Raw genomic sequence first — 22,109 nt, 5'->3', positions numbered from 1 at the left:
ACCCTATCCTACTAAGAAGAGAGAAAGTAAAATAATCTGCTATTTCGCGTTTTTTACTACATAATAATTGAATATGTTACTATTTATTCATTGGTCTGTGCTACTGACTAAACTACTAAACAGATGTAAGTTAATCTTAACAGGTGTCAGGTTTGTCTATGACTCATTCACTCGGTTAATCCCGCTCGCTTCTTGTTTTACGTTCCTTTTTTACTACATTCTTCGCAATTAAATAACATATAAATTAAAACCAAACATAACAATACTTCTCAAACATGTTAGTATGTATTGAGTTATATAAGAAAGTTAAAAATTAAGTTTTTCGGTTTATGTATTTTACAAGCTTGCGATATTTAAGAAGTTTTATTTCGTTTTTAATTAACATTAAGGTGCGTGTACCTGAACGTATACAGACATGGCGCCAGGCGCCAGCACCGTTGCGACACAATAGCGTGACAAGTCATGTCATTTTCTCTCATGATATATGAAAAAATCCAATGGCAGATTCTTTTTTCGGGTTCGATACTTCGTTATCGGTGAGTTTAAATAAGATTCAAGACGATATAGGATGAAGTTATGTGTAAAAATAGTTAAAATTCAGCTGTGAAATGAGGGTGCCAGCATGCCATACCATTGCTCATTGCGACAATTTAACTTATTTCTTCGATTAAAACGTGATTGTTTCGCAATGTATTGTAATTCTCTGCATGAAAATGAACTTAATACTACTCTTAATAAGTATATTCTTCATAAAAATTGACAGAAACTTAAAAAAGAAGTCTCATCGTACAATATACAAATAAAGTACACATAATACAAGTTGTTTGTAACTAGTCGCGTTTCTAAATTTGTTTGCTTGTTTAATGCTTTACAAACGTAAATTACTCATAGCAGTTGTTTTGATGAAGATTTTGCGCGGCTAACTTACATTTATGGATGTGAAAAATTGATTTCCTATAAAAATTATGTTTTATTTTTCTGGAAAATTACCAAATACTTTATTATTATGACGAATGAATTCTTATTTACTTACTAAGTAACTTGAAATTCACAGCTGTGTTGAATATGTGGCACATCTAGTGGATATATTGCTTTAGAAATATTATTTTAATATATATAAGTTCACATGACAGTATAAAAATAATAAGGCTCTAAGTGATGGTAGTTAAAGTACAGTATTGTACATAGTGATCTTTAGTCACACTTTTTATCAGTTGTGTCTGTCATTTATCCCACACCCAGATACTGAAAAACATTTTTGTATTCATTACACCAGACCTGAGCCTCGTACTTAGAAAGCAGGGTCAAATATATAATCAAGTTCATTTCTTAAATAAAATTACCAGTCTTTCCATTACTTTTTTGTGTTAAAATATATCTTTATAAATAAAGTTAAAAGAGATCTTTTATTGTTTGTATATTTTCATTTTCTATATTCTATTACATTAACTCATTACTAAAGTAATGAAAAGATTGTTGAAAATATTGAGTTCTATTATTACTATTGTTGTATTAGTTAAAAACTATGTATATCACTATAAAATTTAAGTATTTATCTTGATTTTCACAGGATCCATTAATCAGATCCCAACATAGTGACAATGGCACCATTTTATGAATATTCTCTTTCAAACAATAGAACAATTGCTACTCATTGATTAAGAATTCTGTTGTTCTGGTGTTATTAAACAGGACAAATCTAAATTTTACTTATTTGTTTATTCCAGGGCTATGGGCTCCACAATATAATGTTTTGATATATACATTAGTCAAATTCAATATGGAATGTTTACCAACAAAACATTGCCTAGCCACCAATGACATGCAGATGTTATGAACCTATTGAAAAATGTTGACATTATTTATAAGAATATGTTATGGAAATTTTGATAGAATTACACCTTTTGATTATTAAAAGTGTGACAACCCTATACATTAGGATTTTTGGATTGTTTACATAAATTCCACATCAAGTTTGGCTGTAGTATACACTAGCTGACCCGTGCAACTTTGTCTGCACCAAATTGGTTAATACCAGAAAACATTAATAAAATGACATTTTCTAAAAATGAATCCTAGCTAGATTAGTGATTAATCCCTCCTGAAACCCCCTGTATACTAAATTTCATGAAAATCGTTGGAGCAGATATTCGATATTCCAATTAAATATATACAAGAATTGCTCGTTTAAAGATATATGTTAAGAAACCCTGCTGTCTTACAATGCTACAATAATTGTTCAATTATTTCAGAACTTAAATGACGATGAAGGCGGAGGAGAGCCATCAGAGGATGAGTACGATGCTCTCAACGATGAGACCTTTGGACAAGACTGTAAGTTATGTTTAAAAGCTGACATAAACCCTTACTAAGTTCTATGTCAAAATTGGCTTACCCATTTCAAAGATTAGCTAGGACTAGGAACACATTTGTAAGAATGAGTTGTGGTTGGGTCAAAAACTCTATATAAGTAGATAAGAGGCCGTTAAGAAATGAACAGACCAACGCTTATTCCTGTTCTTCTGGCAATTAAAGCAAATGACTATAAAAAGTCTGCCCTAGATTCCTGAGATGGACTAAATGGTGGAAAAAATTAGCTGATATTATATCACCTATATGAATAAGTTCTGCAAAAATTTTCCCTATGCAAAGTCAAAGTCAATATCTTTATTCAAGGAAGCCCTTAGGTATTTTGATGCGTACATTACATGAGAATTACATGGTAGCGATGGTATGATGGCGATAACCATATTCGTAAATTTAAAACTAAAGCTATGAGGGTTCCAAAAGCGTCCTGGTCTAAGAAGAAGCCCACAACAAACTTAGCTGGGTGTTTTTTTTGTTATCACCATCTCACATTGTCATTTGACTGACCTGCCCGTTGGCATTGTTATAAAGAAGTTGTCTGATTGTAGTATTAGATTAGACTTTTCCTTGTGTTTTGCAGTTTTGAACTCTTAGTTGGGTAATTTTCCTGTTTATTTTGTACTTACATATCCTACTTAATAACTGCTTATTAAACTAACTTCAGCCCATATGAATTTAATATATTTATATACTATAAAAAAAAATACTGTTTATATGGTAAACAGTGCAGGAATGCATTAATGGTGTCAATTAACTTTGTTTTAGCGGATGAGTTTGATTGGGAGGTGGAACATGAACATCTTGCAGAACAGCTCGAAAGTAGCCGTAGATATGCAGCCCTTGAGGATGCTGATTCTCGCCTTGGTAACATTTACTTTAAATTCTATGTTTTACTTTTCTTATTATTTAAACTAATAATTTCTAAAACTGGAGTGTAAAAAAACGCTCATGTTCTTTGAAGATTATATTATTATTGGAAGTTGATAATCAAATACAGTTAGTCTGTGTAGTGGAGTGAGTTTAAAGTGTAGATTATATATATTAGACTTGTCATATTTTTTTAAAATGCAAAATTTATTACTTAGGAAAAGATTTTCTCACTGTAGGTTACTCAAAAACATGGAAGTAAATTCAGGAAAATAAAACTTTGGATTCAAATTGCTATCATTTTGAATTGGAATTAATTGCATAGTCATCCATGAATTATTAAATGAGTCTTAAAAAAAATATGTTTACAAACAATTTAGTAACTATTGTTAGATTTTTCTATTTTATATTCCCAATATTAATATATAATAAATAAAAATAAATATACTACGACAATACACACATCGCCATCTAGTCCCAAGGTAAGCGTTGCTTGTGTTATGGGTAAGATAACTAATGAATAATATGAATGTATACTTATAATATATAGAAACTCCCAGACACTGAAAAACAATCATGTTCATCACACAAACATTGTCCAGTTGTGGGAATCGAACCCACAACCTTGGACTCAGTGCCCGCTGCCACTGAGCCAGTCGGCTGTCCGTGTTGCATCTTGTTTTAATTGAAGTTTTTTTAGTTTCATGGCCATTGGCAGTTACAATTGGAATTTAATTTCTTATGATTAGGTAGCAAGTGCTCAATAGCTTTTTTTTTACAGAGGCATCGCTGTCCCAGCTAGTCTTTGATGAAACAGATGCACCCCTTTCACGCAGCCTTGGCTCCAGTGTATGGAGACATGATCCACCTTTGTCAACTCCAACTGTACCAACGGTAAGTTTAAATTAGTAGTCAATTAACAGTAGTACTTGAGACAGAGCTAGTCTGCGGAAGCTATGCTATGTACACATTTTGTATATAATAACGCATCAAAAGTGCCATCTATGTGCCTATTTGAATAAAGATATATTTGACTTTGACTTGAAGCACTACCATGCTTATGCCATGCTTATGCCATGCTCATGTCTGGCGCCAAGCTACAATTTATATTTGAATAAAAGAAATACTATTTCAAGGTTCTATCAGCCATCAAATTGTGGAATGTGCATCCATACGGCAGTCAAAGTCTCTGGCAATATACAAAAAAGCTGTTTAGTGTTATTATACATCCAACTGAAGGCAATGTTTAATAGTATTTATTTACTCTTATTTATTATATGGTAAATAATATATTATTAGGTTTATTTTAAAAATATTTGTTTATATGTTATTTGATGCATTTGCGTATATTAGTTTATATATTAGTAGTTAGTTATTTGTATGTATGTATTTTATATTTACCTGCGGTTGGTTCACATTTTATTTTCCTAATTCTGGCAGAGATCGCTACTAAGCGATAAGGCCGCCTTTTGTATTCAGCTTCTATTTTTATGTTTCTTCTACTTCATGTAGTGTACAAATAGAGTAGTAATAATAATAAATCAGAAAAAACAAAATTAAAGGGAGTTTTAATCTTATTTACTGCCTACTGGTACATGCTCGATTGATGCAAATGATGTTGCAGTTTAAATGAAGTGTCACTTGTGTTCCATTCCATGTGATTCCTACTGCTACGATTTGCTACGATTAAGATTAATCTTGTATTGTTTACAGCCAGGACCGACGCTCAAGAATGTCTGTACGGTTGAAGAGTTGGAAAGACAGCTGCGGCAAAACCACATCCCGCAAAACTTTACACAGAACTACTTCCAGGTAATCTTGGTTTTATGCCTCGATCTTAAAAACAACTTTAATTTTGTTACTTATGAGCAATCCTTTGTAGCCTAGATTCCCGGTCATTCTTCAACGACCGCCCGGACTTCAAGGACCGGTACCTCCCCCATTTGCGCCGGTACCGACACAGCAACAGACAAACATGGCACCCATTAGCCAACCGCATAGTAAAATAATTGGCCCAAACACGCAGATGGGACAAACAAACCCCATGATGAACCACATGACGCCTAACATCAACCAAATCGGGCCAAATATGAGCCATTTAAATCAAAACGTTAATCAGATGGGTCAAAACGTTAATCAAATGGGTCAAAATATGAACCAAATGGGACCAACTATAAACCAAATGAGTCAAAACATGGGCCAAATGGGTCAAGGTGTCAACCAGTTGGGCCAGAATATGGGGAATCAGATGGGACAAAATATGAACCCAATGGGACAGAACTTAAACCAAATGGGACAGAACCAAATGGGCCACAATCAGTTCATGCAAAATTCAAACCAAATGCCATTTCAGAACAATATGGGACAGGGAATGATGAATCAGATGCAGACTATGCATCAGATAGGTCAGAACAGTGTTATGCAAAACCAGATGAATCAAAGTATGAACCAAATGGGACATAACATGAACCAGATGGCTCCGAATGTGAACCAGATGACCTCAAACAAAATGTCTTCCAATATGAACCAGATTGGACAAAATGTCAACCAAATCAGGCCTAATATGAACCAAGTTGGTAAAAATATGGGACAAAATCAGTTGATCCCAAATGGTAATCAGTTTGGTATGAACCAGTTTTCTCATAATATGATGGCTCAACCAAGGATGATGCCCCCTCCGGGAATGGGTATGCCAAGGCAGAGTTTTAGTCCAAATATGAATCAGTTTAACCAGAATTTTCGTGTAAGTATTTTAAGTTTTTCACGTTTTGTTTTTTATGTGTGACTAGCTTTTACCCGCGGCTGCGCTCACGTGGTAATTTGTAAAACCTTGCAAGGAGGAATGGGACACCGATCATGAATACAGAACAGTGCACTATTTCAGGGCGCTTGTGTCTCCCTTATTCTGCGTCCTTTCAACTATTTCTATGCCAAAAATAAAGTCGCTTGGACGTGAATGACGGATGCTTTTTCATGTTTTTTTAATGTTTCTGTAATCCACCACCCTTATGGGAATAAGATGTTTTTCCAGGGCCAAAAGTACCTCATGTTTCTCTCAGTTCTCTCCACTACTCAATTGTTTGTTTGTAAGGCAATAACAATGGATTGTTGTTTTTTTTTGCATAAAGAGGAGAGTGACATCTTCCTGTGGGAAGATAAGCTTACGTTTTGTCCTTCCATCACGCAGCAACAGAGCAACAGGTTAACGTGATTTTTGGCAATGAGAGATTTTATGAGCTACATGGGCTACTTTTTATCCCGGAAGAATAGCAATATTGCAAGCGAGCAAGTAAGCAAGGAAGCAAGAATGCCCGAGCGTGAGCGTAGCTTATATTCCCATAGGGATAAAAAGGGGTAAAAAGTAGCCCATGGCACTTTCCTACCCATAAACTATCTCTATGCAAAAAATCACATAAATCCGTAGCCCCTGTTGCTGCGTTATTGATGTACAAACAAACATACTTTTGTAAAATCAGTATGGAATTTACGTTAGTAAAATCAGTAGGCGAATTATTGTAAAACTTTGTAAAATATTTACTTTTTTCCTCTCAATATGTCAAGCAAACTAGCAGTTATTAAAAAAAATACTTTTAGGGGCCATCAATACCACCAAAAAATGAGCAACCGATGTTACAACCTAACATGATGAACCACCCGATTAAACAAATCAACCAGATGAACCAAACCAATCAAGTGAACCAAAATATGAATCAACACATCAAACCGATTCTAAACCAATCGCCACCAAATAAGGCACAAAATTTGAATCAAACTCTACAGAACATGAATCATCAAAATGTTCAGAACTTTAGCAAACAGGCCCAAAATTTAAACCATTCAGGTCAAAGTTTGAACCAGCAGGGCCAGAATTTGAACCATATGGGTCAAAATTTGAACCAGCAGGGCCAGAATTCGAACCTACCGAAAATAAAGAGCCGAGTTTATAACAACCAGAATTTAACATCACAGAATTTGGTTCAGTTAATACAGAATACACATCCAATGTTGCAGTTTAACAATAGTTTTCACAATGCGAGCCACCACCCTATATTGAATAATCGGTTAAATAATCAGATGGTGAATAACCACCCAATGTTCAATAGACAAAATGGTGCCTTTGGAAATTCAAATAGGTGAGTTACGGAAGGTTTTTTGTTACTATTTTTTACTTTTGCAGGTGTTCCTAATTCAATATTGCGAAGGAACACAGTTCACTATACAATGTTCAATCGTAGTTTTTGGTAATACGTTGTTAGAGTATGCTATAGAATAGGTGGAAATTTGGCACGCCCTGCCGTTAAAGATTATTCGTTAGGCGCCATTTAAGAAACAAGTGAAGGATCACTATTTGTTGCCAGCATTGATAGTAACTATTTTATTTTCTGTCTTTTTGAGGGCTTTAATTTTTTTCTCTTTTCATTTTCTATTATGTATTTATAGTAGAGTATTTGTATGCTTATATGTATATATTATATTGTTGTATTTCTAATTTTTAGTTGTTTAACATGTACTATGTCAAACAACCAAATCCCAGCATGCACCTCTAACTTTCTAAGTTATGTGCGTTTTAAGCAATTAAAATATCACTTGCTTCAACAGTGAAGGATAGCATTGTGAGGAAAACTGCATAACATAACTGAGAGTTCTCCATAATGTTCTCAAAGGTGTGTGAAGTCCACCAATCTGCAATAGGCCAGCGTGGTGGACTACAGCCTTAATCCCTTCCCATTATGGGAGGAGACCCATGCCCGGTAGTGGGCCGTTGATCCACCCAGGATATGATGATGATGATGATGATAATCATACAAAAACTATATATGTTTTACCAACTCCCAAGCATCTAAAGCATTTTATTCTATATTGCCTGGAAGAGATCGCTATATAGCGATAAGGCCGCAAAATTGTAACTCTTACCTAACAATACAATAAAAGTGCATTCATTCATTCATTCAATAGGTGACATTAAAATTTCATTAGCAAATAATCACCACTTTTATACCATACTAATTATAGGTGGTGTGTTCCCTCAGTACTTTCGTCCGTCTGTCTTTCGGTTTTTAGGTTTATTCGTTAACTGATAGCTTTATTATAAATATTTATTTTTAAATATCATCATCATCAATACATTACCGGCCAGTGCGGAGAAGAAGAAGAAATACTTAGTTGAACAAACATCAAAATATACATAAAAAATAAAATAAACAAAATAATAAGAATTGTAGGCATGCCTAGGCGGCCTTATTGCTGCAAGCAATCTCTTACAGGCAAGCTCTGGAAGAAGGAAAAGCAGCAAGAGAGCGGGATAGTGCAATTATATACACATACTAGCGGACCCCAGCGCCATCTGTCGGGCTGATTTGTGAATCTAAACCATGCAGGGTGCCACCCAAACGCATACCAAAAAATGCATTCAAATTGGTCCAGCCGTTTAGGATGAGTTCAGTGATATACACACACACAAGAAATATATATATAAAGATTTATTCGAAAATAAATATTAAATATTAGTAGCCTATATTTAAGAATACTGCATTAAAATATGTTTTTACTTATAAGCCATGTGTGTTAAAATATGTTTTTACTTATGTGCCAGAAGTGACATTGGGAGGTTAACAGACTTTCGTTTTCAGACTATCAAACAGCGATGACAGTGCAAGTGAGTCAGATGACCCCTACGGAGGGTTAATGACCCAGCGGGAAAAACAATGGCTTATAAACATACAGATGTTGCAGCTCAATACAGGAACACCCTATATACATGACTTCTATTACACGGTAATTTTTTAAAGTGCAATTTGTAAAACAAGCTTTTGATCACATCACTTTTATGACCATGACACTGTTATGGCCCTATGCAGATGTTAACCCAATATAAGGTTGTTGAATGCATGTTTATATACCAAATGAAGCACCCCCTATCATGACCGTTGAACTCATTATACGGTTGTTGACCCCTTCTCATGGCCGTTGAAGACTGCCAACATGTTGTTGACCTATCTGCAGTTTTGCTGTGTGCATGGCAAAGTAAACTAACATTTTTTTTAAATTCGTTAAAATACTGTGTGTGCTCAATGCCCAACCTGACTTGTTAAATTAGAAAACAAAATAGAGAGCTGGGCTCATTGCTTTATATATTGTGTAACATTATAATTAGATATTATGTAGTGGTAAATTAACTGAAATATACATTACATATACTCTTATCTACATAAGTAAATATGTATATAAGAGTCCGGCAGAGTAGGGGCGGAGGATTATGCTCCGTCCAGGTAGACAGGATGGCCGGGGTTGTTGGTTTTTTAATTTTTTTATTATTATTTAAAAAATAGACATGCTGTCGCGGACTTTTTTTGAGCTTTTAAAGGGGAACAAATTTGTCATATATAATTTTATCGAAACTTTATACATTTACGCAGCGCACGCAGCGGATGCTCCTATTGGTCTTAGCGCGATGATATATAGCCTATAGCCTTTCTCGATAAATGGGATATTCAAAATAGATTTTTTCAAATCGGTCCGATTATTAGTTCCTGAGATCATCACGTTCAAGTAAAAAAACAAACAAACAGACTCTTCAGCTTTATATATTATTATATTATTAAGATTATCTTCATCACTAGCTTCAGCCCATTACAGGGTATGGGGTTCCGAATGAGAAGTTTTTAGTGTGAATTGGTGAACTTTAATCACCTTTTAGAATTTTAGTGTCCTCTCAGGCATGCAGGTATCCCCACGATGTTTTTCTTCAAATGTAAATTCATAGTGCTGTTCGAAATTCGAATCTTAGAGGTATGTGACAAGCATCGGTCATGTCAACCCCACTAGGTTATCACTTCTTTTTATTATGTCCTATGATTTAAAAAATAATGATTAACATCTCATTGCAGGTGTTTTTAGAGCGGCAGGCGAACAAGGAAAAAGCGGGTGTCAAGGAAGCCCACAAGGCGAATCAGCAGAATCATCCCTTCTATTCTGGAGGTAACAGATATGAAACTTTACAAGAAAACTTTAATTATTTCTTTTTTCCAACCATACTACCATACAATCTTGTGTTCAATTCCTTCAAATAATGGGCTGACTATTTTTCGGATGCAAAACTTTTATTAATAGCGTTCTATTGAAGAAGTTGTATTAAACGTAAGCTTATAGAAAAGTCCTATTATAGTATAAAGGACTACGTAATGGATAAAAAAGCTTGGGTGTAAATTATTGCTCTAACCAGGTTGCTCTTCTAATAATTTAAAATGACATTGTGAGATGGTGATAACAAAAAAAAAACACCCGGCTAAGTTTGTTGTAGGCTTCTTCTTAGACCAGGACGCGTTTGGAACCCTCGTAGCTTTAGTTTTAAGTTTACGAATGTGGTTATCGCCATCATCTCACTACCGTGTAATTATTATGTACGCATCAAAAGTGCCACCTATGGTCCTACTTGAATAAAGATATTTTTGATTTTGACTTTGACTTTGATCAGTCTTTATAGTCCCAGCATTGATGTTAATGATCACTGTAATAAATTTTTCTATTTTATGTTCTATATCTTTTTGGGGGTTCTTTTATTTTTTTCATTTTTCTTTTCTATTATGTATTTATCGTAGAGTATGTTCCACACCGAACAAGTCCTCGGCAATGTACCCTCTACGCAGGTTTCGCTCCGAAACCGGAGCATCCTCAGGATCCTCAGGATCCTCAATTGTACAACTTAAGTTTAATGTGTCGATTTATGTTGTTGTTCTGGTGTGCAATAAAGTACACTTTCTTTCTTGACGGCCGACTGACTGAGTCCAATGCCGTGGGTTCGATTCCCACAACTGAAAAATGTTCGTGTGATGAACATGATTGTTTTTCAGTGTCTGGGGGTTTATCTGTATATTACAAGTATTTATGTGTATTATTTTCATAAAAATGTTCAACAGCTATCTTAGTACGCATAACACTTGCTTTGGGGCTAGATGGCGATGTGTGTATATATATATTTCTACCAGAAACAATTTGAATTTTCGAATAATATAAATCTTTTGATTTATTATGTACGACTAATAATGTCAATGTAATTTTCTCACATCCAGCAGTGAAACAAGAGTCAGAGACCCACAGGCACAACCGCGAGAGACACAATTCACACCGACACAACTCGACGAGTGAAGACCCGCCTAGGACATACGTTCCTACGCAGTTCGAAAACTCACTTGGGAAGTTGCAGGTACGATTTTTAATAAGAATTTTACTTTATTAAAAGATTTTTAATGTCACAGAATTAAGAACATACAGAACCCTCATTCAGCCATTATTGCATGCAGTGTATTGCGTTCAAAAACAGTGAAAACGCCACGCGCACGGCTCACTTCACACCCACGAAATGTTGCTAGCTTGAGGTGGGAGGCTTTGGCTGTGGCTAGTTACCACCCGACCGACAAAGATAAGATGTGCCGCTAAGCGATTTAGTGTTCTGGAGCGATGTCGCGTAGAAATCGATTAGGGGTATTACTACCATACTCCTAAACAGGTTAGCCCGCTACCATCTTATACTGCATCGTAACTTACCACCAGGTGAGATTGCAGTCTAGGGCTAATTTGTAGAGGAATAAAAAAAAAACAAGCATGGTTGTAGTTCCCCGGACGAGCTCTGTCACAATAAGCTCTACTACTACTAAAACTTGGGTTATATTGATGGTATTTATTACATGTTAGTGCGGCAGCGTGACCGCGCCTCGGAAGATAATCGACGTGGAGTTGGTGGCGGAACCGGCTGCAGACCGAGCTTCTCGCGCCCCCAGCGTCTGCAGCACTACTACTCCCGCCGAGGTAAACGAACCCGCAGTATTCATCACTAGCGGTACCTCGCGACTTCGCCCGTGTTTAAGTCAACCTTTAAAGATAGACATGTTTTTTTCATTATAGAAGAATATGGAGATTCACAGAAGAATAACAAATAAAACGAACATAGTAAAATAGAGTTTCAGGCTCATTTAAATTTAGCTTCTCAAAACGAATATAACGGTAATTATTTTGAAACAATAAAAGTAATGAGTAAAGACTAGGATAAAAAACATGCATATTTTAAGAACGCATTATGTGACAGCGGATTCTGATATGTTCTCGCCCAGTGCGAATAAGTGGGCTTCATACGCCCTTAAGAACATTATGGAGAAGGCATGCAGGTGTAAGGAACCCTTATTGCGTAATAATACTACAACCTCAATACAATTATATATTATGTAATTGTATTGAGGGAGGTAAAGAATTTTAAGTCTACTGGTTAAGGTTGTGCTGTGTATGTCAGTACTTTTCATTGGCAAACCCCAAAATATCTTTATTAAAATAGGCCCATAATATTTTTTATGTTTGCAACAAAGTTAGCCGTGTGTTCTTTTTGTTATCATTTAATTTTTTTTTAACAACATCCTGGTTAAAGCAATAATTCACATCCAAGCGTTTTTATTGCTTACATAATCCTTTTTACTATAAAAGGACTACTATAAGCTAAGCTATTATAAACATTGAACTTCTTAAAAGTCATATCCAAGATGTCAACCGGTAGTTTATTTCTTTATATATAGAAAAAAAATACCCGGCTTAACCTTAACCTCGTAGCTTTAGTTTTAATTTTAAGAATATGGTTATCGCCATCATCTTACTACCGTGTAATTCTCATGTACGCATCATAAGTGCCACCTATACTTGCTTGATATATATAAAAAAGGACTAAATAAAAAGGATTTTCTTTCCAGATACCGCGTGAAATGAAACGGACGAAGCAAATGTTGCTGGACATTGAGGCGTTGTACCTCATTCTACTGAGGCTGGAAGAACTAAATGATCCACTGGCGATATCCAACGCGCTTATATTGAAGGTAAATAATGTCACTGCCATCATCATCATCTGTAGATAGTTCCCGGTCCCGGGCCCGTTGTTTTCAGCTGCACTCGCACCAACACTGCGTTTACCGGCGCGGGTCGACATACCAGCACCTTGGGACCCCAACGTCCTTAAGGCGGTGCTCCGAATGTCACTGCAATTCTTAAGATTCTGAGTACTTAATGTTAATTATGTCCCCACAAAAGCTCTGCAAGCGAAGGAGTGTTTTTTTTTAATTTAATAGTGTTTTTATTTTTCTTTTATGATTTCACTGTTGAAAATTAAAAAAAAAAGTATTTAAATAAATGATAGAAATATAAATAAAATAATAATAATATTTATTACTGTTTAACCTTTTTTCTAGTAAACTTTGACTGTTTGCTCTTAAATGTAAACGGAAATGGTTGTCACAGCGTATTTATTTTTATAATACCTTTGAAAAGTTATCCCTCAATTAATATATTAAATAATTCATAGGGTACTATGTTTAAAGGGAAGATATAACTCTTTCGTGCTACTCTCGTCTCTACGCTCTATATTCAATACTCCGGGAAAATAAAGATACCCGGTCTGGTTACGCCACATTTGGCATATATAGAGTATAATAGAAATTATATTTAGAATATACTCTCTATCTGTTCTCTATATTCATACTCTCTATATGCCAAATGTGGCGTATCTTCATTTAATGACGATGTGAATGAATAGACCAACTTAAATATTAAAAATATATAATCGACTTAACAATCTTTTGTTATAGGAAAGAGAAGAAAAACAGAGGTTGCTGGAGGCAGCGCAGAAAGAGGCCGAGAATGAGCCAGAGGAAGACTCCAACTCGTTCCTCAAAACCATTGAGTCTGTGCAGAGGAGGCCCAAGCAGGACAGCCCTAAGAGCGAGTGTATAGATAAAAGACAAGTTTGTACTCATACAGTATATTTTTGTTAAAAAAAACCCAAGTTAGAATCGCGCATGTTCCTAGGGTCTCGTACTTGCCACTGAATCCAACTTAAGTTTAAGTTATTATGTAAGACATGTTATGAAAATTAAGCTTAATTTGCTATAGTCCGCGAAAAGCAATAGAATCTGTATGGTGTCATTTATAATTTCTTCAATCCTTTATACTCCACACCAAACAGATTTTCGGCAATGTGCCCTCTAAGCACGTTTCGCTCCGATACCGGAGCATCCTCAGGAGATGTTGACTTTACAATGGTCTTTTATTCATTTTAAAGACAATTTATTATGTACATGTGCCGTGTGTAGACGGTAGATCAGAACGCAGTTGTCGAGTGTGTCGTACGAGGCGACTTTGACGTGTTATTTAAACACTAAATGAAAATCTGCAGAATTAGGAGATACAAACATTTTCTTGCTCCCACTCACTAGATCTTATTGTCTGTAATAATTTCGTCGCCATGTCTACATTTAATGTAATATTTTATTCTTTGACGGCCGATTGGCGCAGTGGGCAGCGACCCTGCTTTCTGAGTCCAAGGCCGCGGGTTCGATTCCCACAACTGCACAATATTTGTGTGATGACCATGAATGTTTTTCAGTGTCTGGGTGTTTATCTATATATTATAAGTGTTTATGTATATTATTCATTAGTTATCTTACCCATAACACAAGCTACGCTTACTTTGGGACTAGATGGCGATGTCGTAGTATATTTATTTATTTATTCTTTCAGGTAGTTAATCTAGCGGTGAGTCAGAAACCTGTCCCTGTGAAGAATCTTTTAGACGAAGACAAGGATGAGATACTTAACAAGATGTTTGCAGGACTGCTGTTCGGAGATAGAGTCCCGCAGATGATGACTGTTAGGAAAGGCAGGGTGCGTACCTTTATAAACTTGATATATATTATGTTATCTTTTATTATGTTAAAAACGTAAGTGTAGGTAAAACACTAATAGAATTATAAAAAAGCAATGTGTGAATCTTTTGTTTCAAATGTTTCTCACCGTAATATGGACCTTTGAAAAAGTAGATCGAAACAGCCACGTTTCCTACTAGATGACGCTACAGTCGCTAAAGATTGATGTGAAAGGCAAATACTAATTTCGGCATCGACGGTAGGAGATAGCTTAATTGGATAAAGCGCTCAGGCCGCGATTGTCAGAGTCGCAGGTTCAAATCTTTATATGCAATTTAAATTTATAATTTTTTTTATTATGTTGTTACCTGATTGATTGATACCCTAGAATGGAAAAGGATTTCTCAGTATCTATAAAGAATTAGTTGTCAGCCCTTAGGAAATGATAAATGCAAATTTTTGTGTGCATGGAGACATGGGGGTCAATATACAACGTGTTACGGAATTACGAAATACTCTTGAAGGGTGCATAAGTATATTTCATAAGGAATCACCCTGTAAAAATATTAGATCAAAATAATTATATTTATTTTTACAATCTAATTCAAAACATTCTAAGTTACTTATGCCAACCCTATTGCAGATAAAAGACCAAAACGTTCATAGTAGCTACGCTACGCGGCCCGTACCTAATAATGTGTGATGGGAGTGATTTTCGGTTGAAGTATTATTTCGGTTTTCATTTACACGTTGTATAGAACTCCGGTGGGAGACTTCGGCTTGTTACCGAAAAAGACGTGCCGCTGTGCGATTTAGCGTTCCGGTACGATGTCGCATAGGAACCGACTAGGGGAATCAGTTTAATATAATTGCCATAACCCTAATTGGTTAGCCCGCCACTATCTTGGACTCAATCATCACTTACCGTCTAGATTGCAGTCAAGGGGTAACTTGTACATAGTAGTATAAAAAAGAACTTGTGTATGCTTATGTACACGCGTTAGAAGATATACTTATTTGGCGTAAAAAGATAAAAATCTTTTCAAAAATTTTATTTTTCGCCTTATTCTACATTTGCCGAAAAAACCAAGGTATTTAATACATTGAAAGTTTTATTATAGTTATAATATAACGCATTATCTAGTTGAATAAAGTTTATTTAAATATCACAAATAAAATATTTCTACATAATTAAAGAAATGGACATAATAGACATAATTAAATTTGGAATACTCATAGACTCAATATCGGGCAACCATGTTTCACTACAGTACAATTGAATTAATTAAATCACCGGAATAAGCCCGCAGACTTTTACAATTGAAAGTGTTCACTATCAAACTTTATGGCTAACTTGGGTGTCGGTTTTTTGTGACGGTGTGCGCGCGCATCGTAAAAATTTACTCTCATAATTTTCCCTACCGCGCCAAAAGAAGTATAACTTCTAAAAAGATTGATTTGCATATTTTTTTTGCGATGGCCTTTGCATATTTGTTTTTGCGATGTATTTTTTATAAGTCTGTTAAAAATCGTCAGGTGCTTCTGTCTCGCTTCCTGCAGCGGGTGCCCGCGACGCATGCGCGCTTGCGTGCGCTGTGGTCGCGCATCCTGCGAGCACTGCCCTCCGCCTCGCGCAGGGACGACGGCGGTCTCGCAGCGCTATCACCGCATTATCGCAAGTGAGTATTAAAACCACATTCTAATCACTGTTCACGCGATAGCAGGTTAATAATTTAGATATTATGTATGTTATACGGGGTTGAATAAAAAATACTAGAAAGCTCTCGGCCTTGTGGTTGCTATTATTAAAACTAACAAGATTTGTTCTACGACTTTTCAAAATTCCGTATTATACAAAAAAAGAAGAAAAGCAAGAAGAAGCGGTGCTAGCCCAGTGGGTAGGACTTCACTTTCGGGGGGCTTAGTTCGAATCCCAACCTCTAACTTTTCTAAGTTATGTGCGTTTTAAGCAATTAAAATATCACTTCAACTGTGTAGGAAAACATCGTGGAGAAACCGGCATGCCTAAGAGTTCTCAGTAATGTTATCAAAGGCGTGTGGAGTCCTCCAATCAGCACGGGGCCAACGTGGTGGACTACGGCCGTAATCCCTTCTCAATGTGGGAGGAGACCCGTATCCTGTACTGTATGGTTAAGGCCGTAGTCCACGCTGGCCCAGTGCGGATTGGTGGACTTCACACACTTTTGAGAACATTATGGAGGACTCTCAGGTATGCAGGTTTCCTCACGATGTTTTTCTTCACCGTAGAAACAAGTGATATTTTAATTGCTTAAAACGCATTCTTAAATTCATTAATTGTTATCCTTGCTCATATCCCACGTAAATGCATCCCACTTATACATAAAGTACAAAAACTACATCTTGTCCATTAGATTGGATTTAGGAATGCCCTTTGTACGGGAGTTATGATCGGGGACCGAGGTCCGAACATTCATTTTTGAAAGTTGTATATATAGGCATTCTTCGTGAACACTTCGCTAGCGCGATGCAGGATTTTTGTAGCGCCATCTAGTACTGTAATGTGGAGAACGCTACACCCTTTATTTGTTTTTTTTGTGGATTCCTCATGTTCTTCTTTGACGACCCCCCTAGCGTAGCGGTAAGCACTATGGTATCACTTAAAGAGAGCTTTTTTATATCGCCGTGCTTATTTCTGCCGCTAAGCAGCATTTATGCAATGTGTTCCGGTCATAAGGGGGTGGTTGCCGGTGTAATTACAGGTACATGAGGCTTCAAATACGCCTCAATTGATGGACACAGGGTGGCATGTTGCAGGATGTGCTCATTGCAAGCCCTGTGAAGTGTTGCTCTGTTTATAGGTAGCATCAGGTGGACCATTTGCTTGGTCCGTCAAATATAACAATAAAAGAAAAGACAATAATTCACACGAAAGCTTTTTTTATTATTAACCATTTCTTACAAACTTTGAACTTTTTTTTTTAAGAGGCATCTCCAAGATATCAACGGGTAGTCAGTTTATTATAAAATTGTATACAATTTCCTTTAAATGAATTACTTATTTTTTTTGGAGTGGTTGTACTTGTACTTGCAGTGGAATAAATAAATTAAAGAGTGTGTGTGCTTAAGTACACGCGTTAGAAGTTATAAACTTCTTTGGCGTATGGAAAAAAATTAACTAAAATGTAGTAGTGATTAAAGATAAATATTAAAATTAATCAAAAAGATTTTATTTAAATAAAAAAGGTTTTATTAACGTTATAATATTTATTTATTCATACTGTTTGTACTGTTACGAAACACGTGTTCTAAATATAAAAATAATAGAATAAGAAGTATAACTTCTAAAAATAACAGACAGAAGACAGTTAAATAGTAACTTTTACTTTTGCAGATACATGCACAACACGACGGGCTGGTCTGCTGTGATCGAGTCCTGCAGCCACCTGTCAGAGGCCTTGGACCCTGCCCGTACGCCCCACGCGCTCACGTCAGCGGTGAGTTACTGTTTAATGCTTCTTTAGTTAGTAAACGTTAGTCCTAACTATGTTTATTCCTTCCGTGAATTTTGTAAAGTAATATTTAATTGAATTTAATATACTTACAGTAGCTTCACAATATATTTAGAACTATATAGTATTTATAAAGTCTATATTTTATTACCTTTACCTCTACCTTATAATGAAAACAATTATCGACACTTTTTTGGGTAAAGTTAATTTTAAATTGTTAAGAAAATACTCAAGTAAAGCAAATCTCTTTTTATTTTCCTGTTATATTAATATTATCATACTTTTTTTTGTTTTAATTTTTTTAAAACATATTTTACACTAAAAAGTAATGGAAAGATTATTTTACATTATAAGATATATTTGAAAAAATTGCTCTTGATTGAGGAAAAGTGGATATAAACAACCCACTTACTCTAACGTCCGATTTTTGACAATAACAATGTTACTAAGTAATAAATCTATAGATTAAGAATAGATGGAATATAGAATATGTACATAAATGGACACCAATTAATGACATCTGCATATTATTTTCTGCGAAAGGTAGAGACTGCAGCGGCTATAAGACTGATAAAAATAATAAGTATTAGTGTGTAATTGTTCGTAAGTATGTATATAATAATAATACACCCCACCAATCGGTTTCCCTTGGTTTGCCTAATCCTAATGTTGCCTGGAAGAGATCGCTACTAAGCGATAAGGCCGCCCTTTGTATCCTACTTTTTAAGTTTATTTTTGTTGTGTCCATTGTTCTTTTTTACTATTGGTGGTGTACAAATAAAGTGTATAAATAAATAAAAATATAAAATGGATATTTATATTTATTTGTGTTTTACTGTACACTATGTTATTAGGTAGGAAGTATATTAGCTATCCATCCTATAAGATGATTAGCTGTTGCCTTCGTCCGCGTATTTTCTTTTTTGTAAATCCTGCGGGATCCGTATATTTTCCGGAATAAAAGTAGCCTTTTATACAGGATAAAATCTATTGCCGTACTAAATTCCATCAAAATTGGTTTAGTAGTTTTTGTGTGAATGAGTAACAAACATCCTCCCATCCATTCATCCACACAAAACTTTCGCACTTATCAAATTAGTGGGATTAGAAACTATATTATGGAAAATACAAAACAAACACACTATAGTCGTAAAAAATTAATAGGCCCGTTTTGACATTTGTGCAAGACCATAGAATGTAACTTGGAACAAAACTGAAAGAAACGATAAAATAAAAATCAATTACATACAGTGTTTTAAAAAAATACGTAAATTTTTTTGGGACGTTAATTAATATGAAAGAATATATCGCGAGTATTCTTTTTGCGCTTACTTTATAGTAGCATGCAATTTATAATTGTTGCGAAACGTTTCGAAAACATTTACGTTCTCATTCTTTTTTTTTTATTCTAATTGTAACCATTTTTTTTTACTGAATATCGAAATTAAATATAGTGTAGTAATCTTTACTGCAAAGAATGAGCTTGGTTCTCAAAGCCGCAAATAAAATTTTGAATTGACGACACTGGGTTCTAAATAATGAGTCTGAGTTGATGTATCTGACCAAGCGGCACATGACTGAAGCGTCCCCGCGCGCACTGCGCAGTTTTTCGTAAAGTTGACTGTGCGCGCATTTAAGTTGATATATATTGTTTACTATTACGTTAAATTTGGCTCTTCTACTTTGGACACTGATTAAAACATAGTGATTTGACTAGATTTTTGTGTTTGTTGTTATATAGTATGCATTCTGTTTTAACATGTTGAAAAGTGGACGTATAATCAACAGCCAGTCACGCGATTTTGTTGTGAAGTTAAAGGAATACTTTGAACGAACTAACACTTTACAATACATAATCATATCAATCAAGTGCTGATACAAACTTGAATTGATTTATCGTGAGTATCGAGTACCGAGTCTTATGGTTCCATAACTAGTTACGTCGCGATGACAAATGCCAAAACGGGCCTATTACTTTTTTACGACTATAGTGGGTAAACAATAAAAGTCAAAATGTATTGTTGCAGTTAACGCTGAGCTGTGTCTGTGCACTCATGGAGAGGGCTATTCTACTCGTCAACACGCCTGATGCTACGGCCAACGAGAGGCAGTGGTACAAATTCCTCAAGACCCTGGCCCGCGCGCTCAAAAACACTTCCCTCACCGTCGCCAGGCCTACACACCCTCTGCCCGAACCAAAAGTTATGCACCACATAAAACAACTCGAGTCCAGGACCACGATAGAAATCCTACAGCGTGGTAAGGCGGCCGACTTTGACTTGACAAAGAATGACGTATCCGAACAGTTGGTCAAACATTTGTGTTGATATCTGCTGAAATTGGACGAATGTTTGTCTTGTCGAGCCAAACGTTTATATATGTTATTAAATGTTCGCAAAATGAATTTGGTGTAATATATGGTTGAACTTGACCAAACGTTGTAAGGGAATAGTCGTGTTGGAGTATTTTGGTAATAGAATGCGATGGAAAGTATTTATGTGAGTTATAATTATTATTGAATATAGGAATGTTTTTACTTTCTTAGGAAATTTAAAAGGGCAGCTCTAAAAGGTTATTTTTTGTAAATAAGGAAGTTGGTAATTTGCCGGGTTAACAAGTTCATCGATTATATTGATCTGGGAAATAAATTGACTAATGCAGTAAAGAAGAAACGGTTTTAGAAGTTGATGTATTATATCTTAACATGAGATATAATTTATAAGAACAACAAAATATGATAATTTACAATAATTTATTAATAAATTATTTTTGCAATAAACTTGTATCAAAAGCTCTAGTTTATTTTCTAATTAAGTAAGATATTTGTTAATAGGAAAATACTAATTGTAATAGATTTGTACCTTTAATCGAATTTATAATCGCTATGATCCCAGCAAATACTATCAAATGAGTTGTCTCAACAAGTTATAAACAGCTTTTGAGTTAGCTCTTTGTGCATTATGGGATACAACTTAACTAAACCATTATGTCAAATAGAAAAAAGAATATACATGTAATAGGGGTGCAATCCCAGAAACCAAAATTATCCATCGCGACCAATTCTAAAAAAAGGATACCGTCGTAAAAATAGGTTTAAAAATAAATGAAACGATCTAATACAGGCCGTAAGTTAAAATTTCACCGATTACGTTTGATTAAATAGGTATTATATATATTTGTAAAAAAAAATTAGGCCGAAATTTTAATTCTTACGGCCGATTTGTAAAAATGTAGATAAAATCGACAGGGCTTATGGGCTTATCTATTTGAAACCTTATAGCCTTAACTTTCAAAGTTCAAAATTGAATGACGAGAATTTTTAATTTGATCACGCCGAATTATGGAAGCACTTCAAAATATCACAAAGTTCCTGAATACTGAAATGCATGTTATTTGTTTTGTGTATTTTAAACTTATATGCCCTTAACAATTAATTTGCGTTCCAGTATACGGCCGCAAGAGTGTTTATTATTTTTTTAACTATTACTTAATTACTAAGTAGTCTAAATTTATTATTTACTATACTTTTTTTTTTTATTACTTAAACTTTGTTTACTAAACTAAACAAATAAAATCATTTAATTAAAAAAAAACAAAAAAAAAAGACACTGCAATGTATTTCTGTAATATTTTATTTTTTACTAAAATATAAATTATAAATTGTAAATTTATATTTATATAAAAGTGAATAATTTCGACAAAACTAATA

General features: G+C 35.0%; 1 protein-coding gene across 1 annotated transcript; it reads left to right on the top strand.

The window, feature by feature from the left end:
- Positions 1–429: 429 nt before the first annotated feature.
- On the top strand, positions 430–21,903 carry LOC120628007. The gene is made up of 17 exons (XM_039896181.1): positions 430–536; positions 2,253–2,334; positions 3,133–3,231; positions 4,016–4,128; positions 4,948–5,046; positions 5,117–5,977; positions 6,829–7,367; positions 8,865–9,009; positions 10,122–10,212; positions 11,304–11,437; positions 11,926–12,039; positions 12,966–13,088; positions 13,854–14,009; positions 14,785–14,928; positions 16,446–16,588; positions 18,283–18,385; positions 20,428–21,903. The coding sequence occupies exons 1-17, from the start codon at positions 498–500 to the stop codon at positions 20,725–20,727; spliced, it is 3,285 nt and encodes a 1,094-aa protein (XP_039752115.1). The 5' UTR covers positions 430–497; the 3' UTR covers positions 20,728–21,903.
- Positions 21,904–22,109: the final 206 nt, after the last annotated feature.

Source organism: Pararge aegeria, chromosome 12 (assembly GCF_905163445.1).
Source record: "Pararge aegeria chromosome 12, ilParAegt1.1, whole genome shotgun sequence".
NCBI lineage: Eukaryota > Metazoa > Arthropoda > Insecta > Lepidoptera > Nymphalidae > Pararge > Pararge aegeria.
Note: the sequence above shows the minus strand (reverse complement) of the source record. Positions and strands in the feature narration are given on the sequence as shown.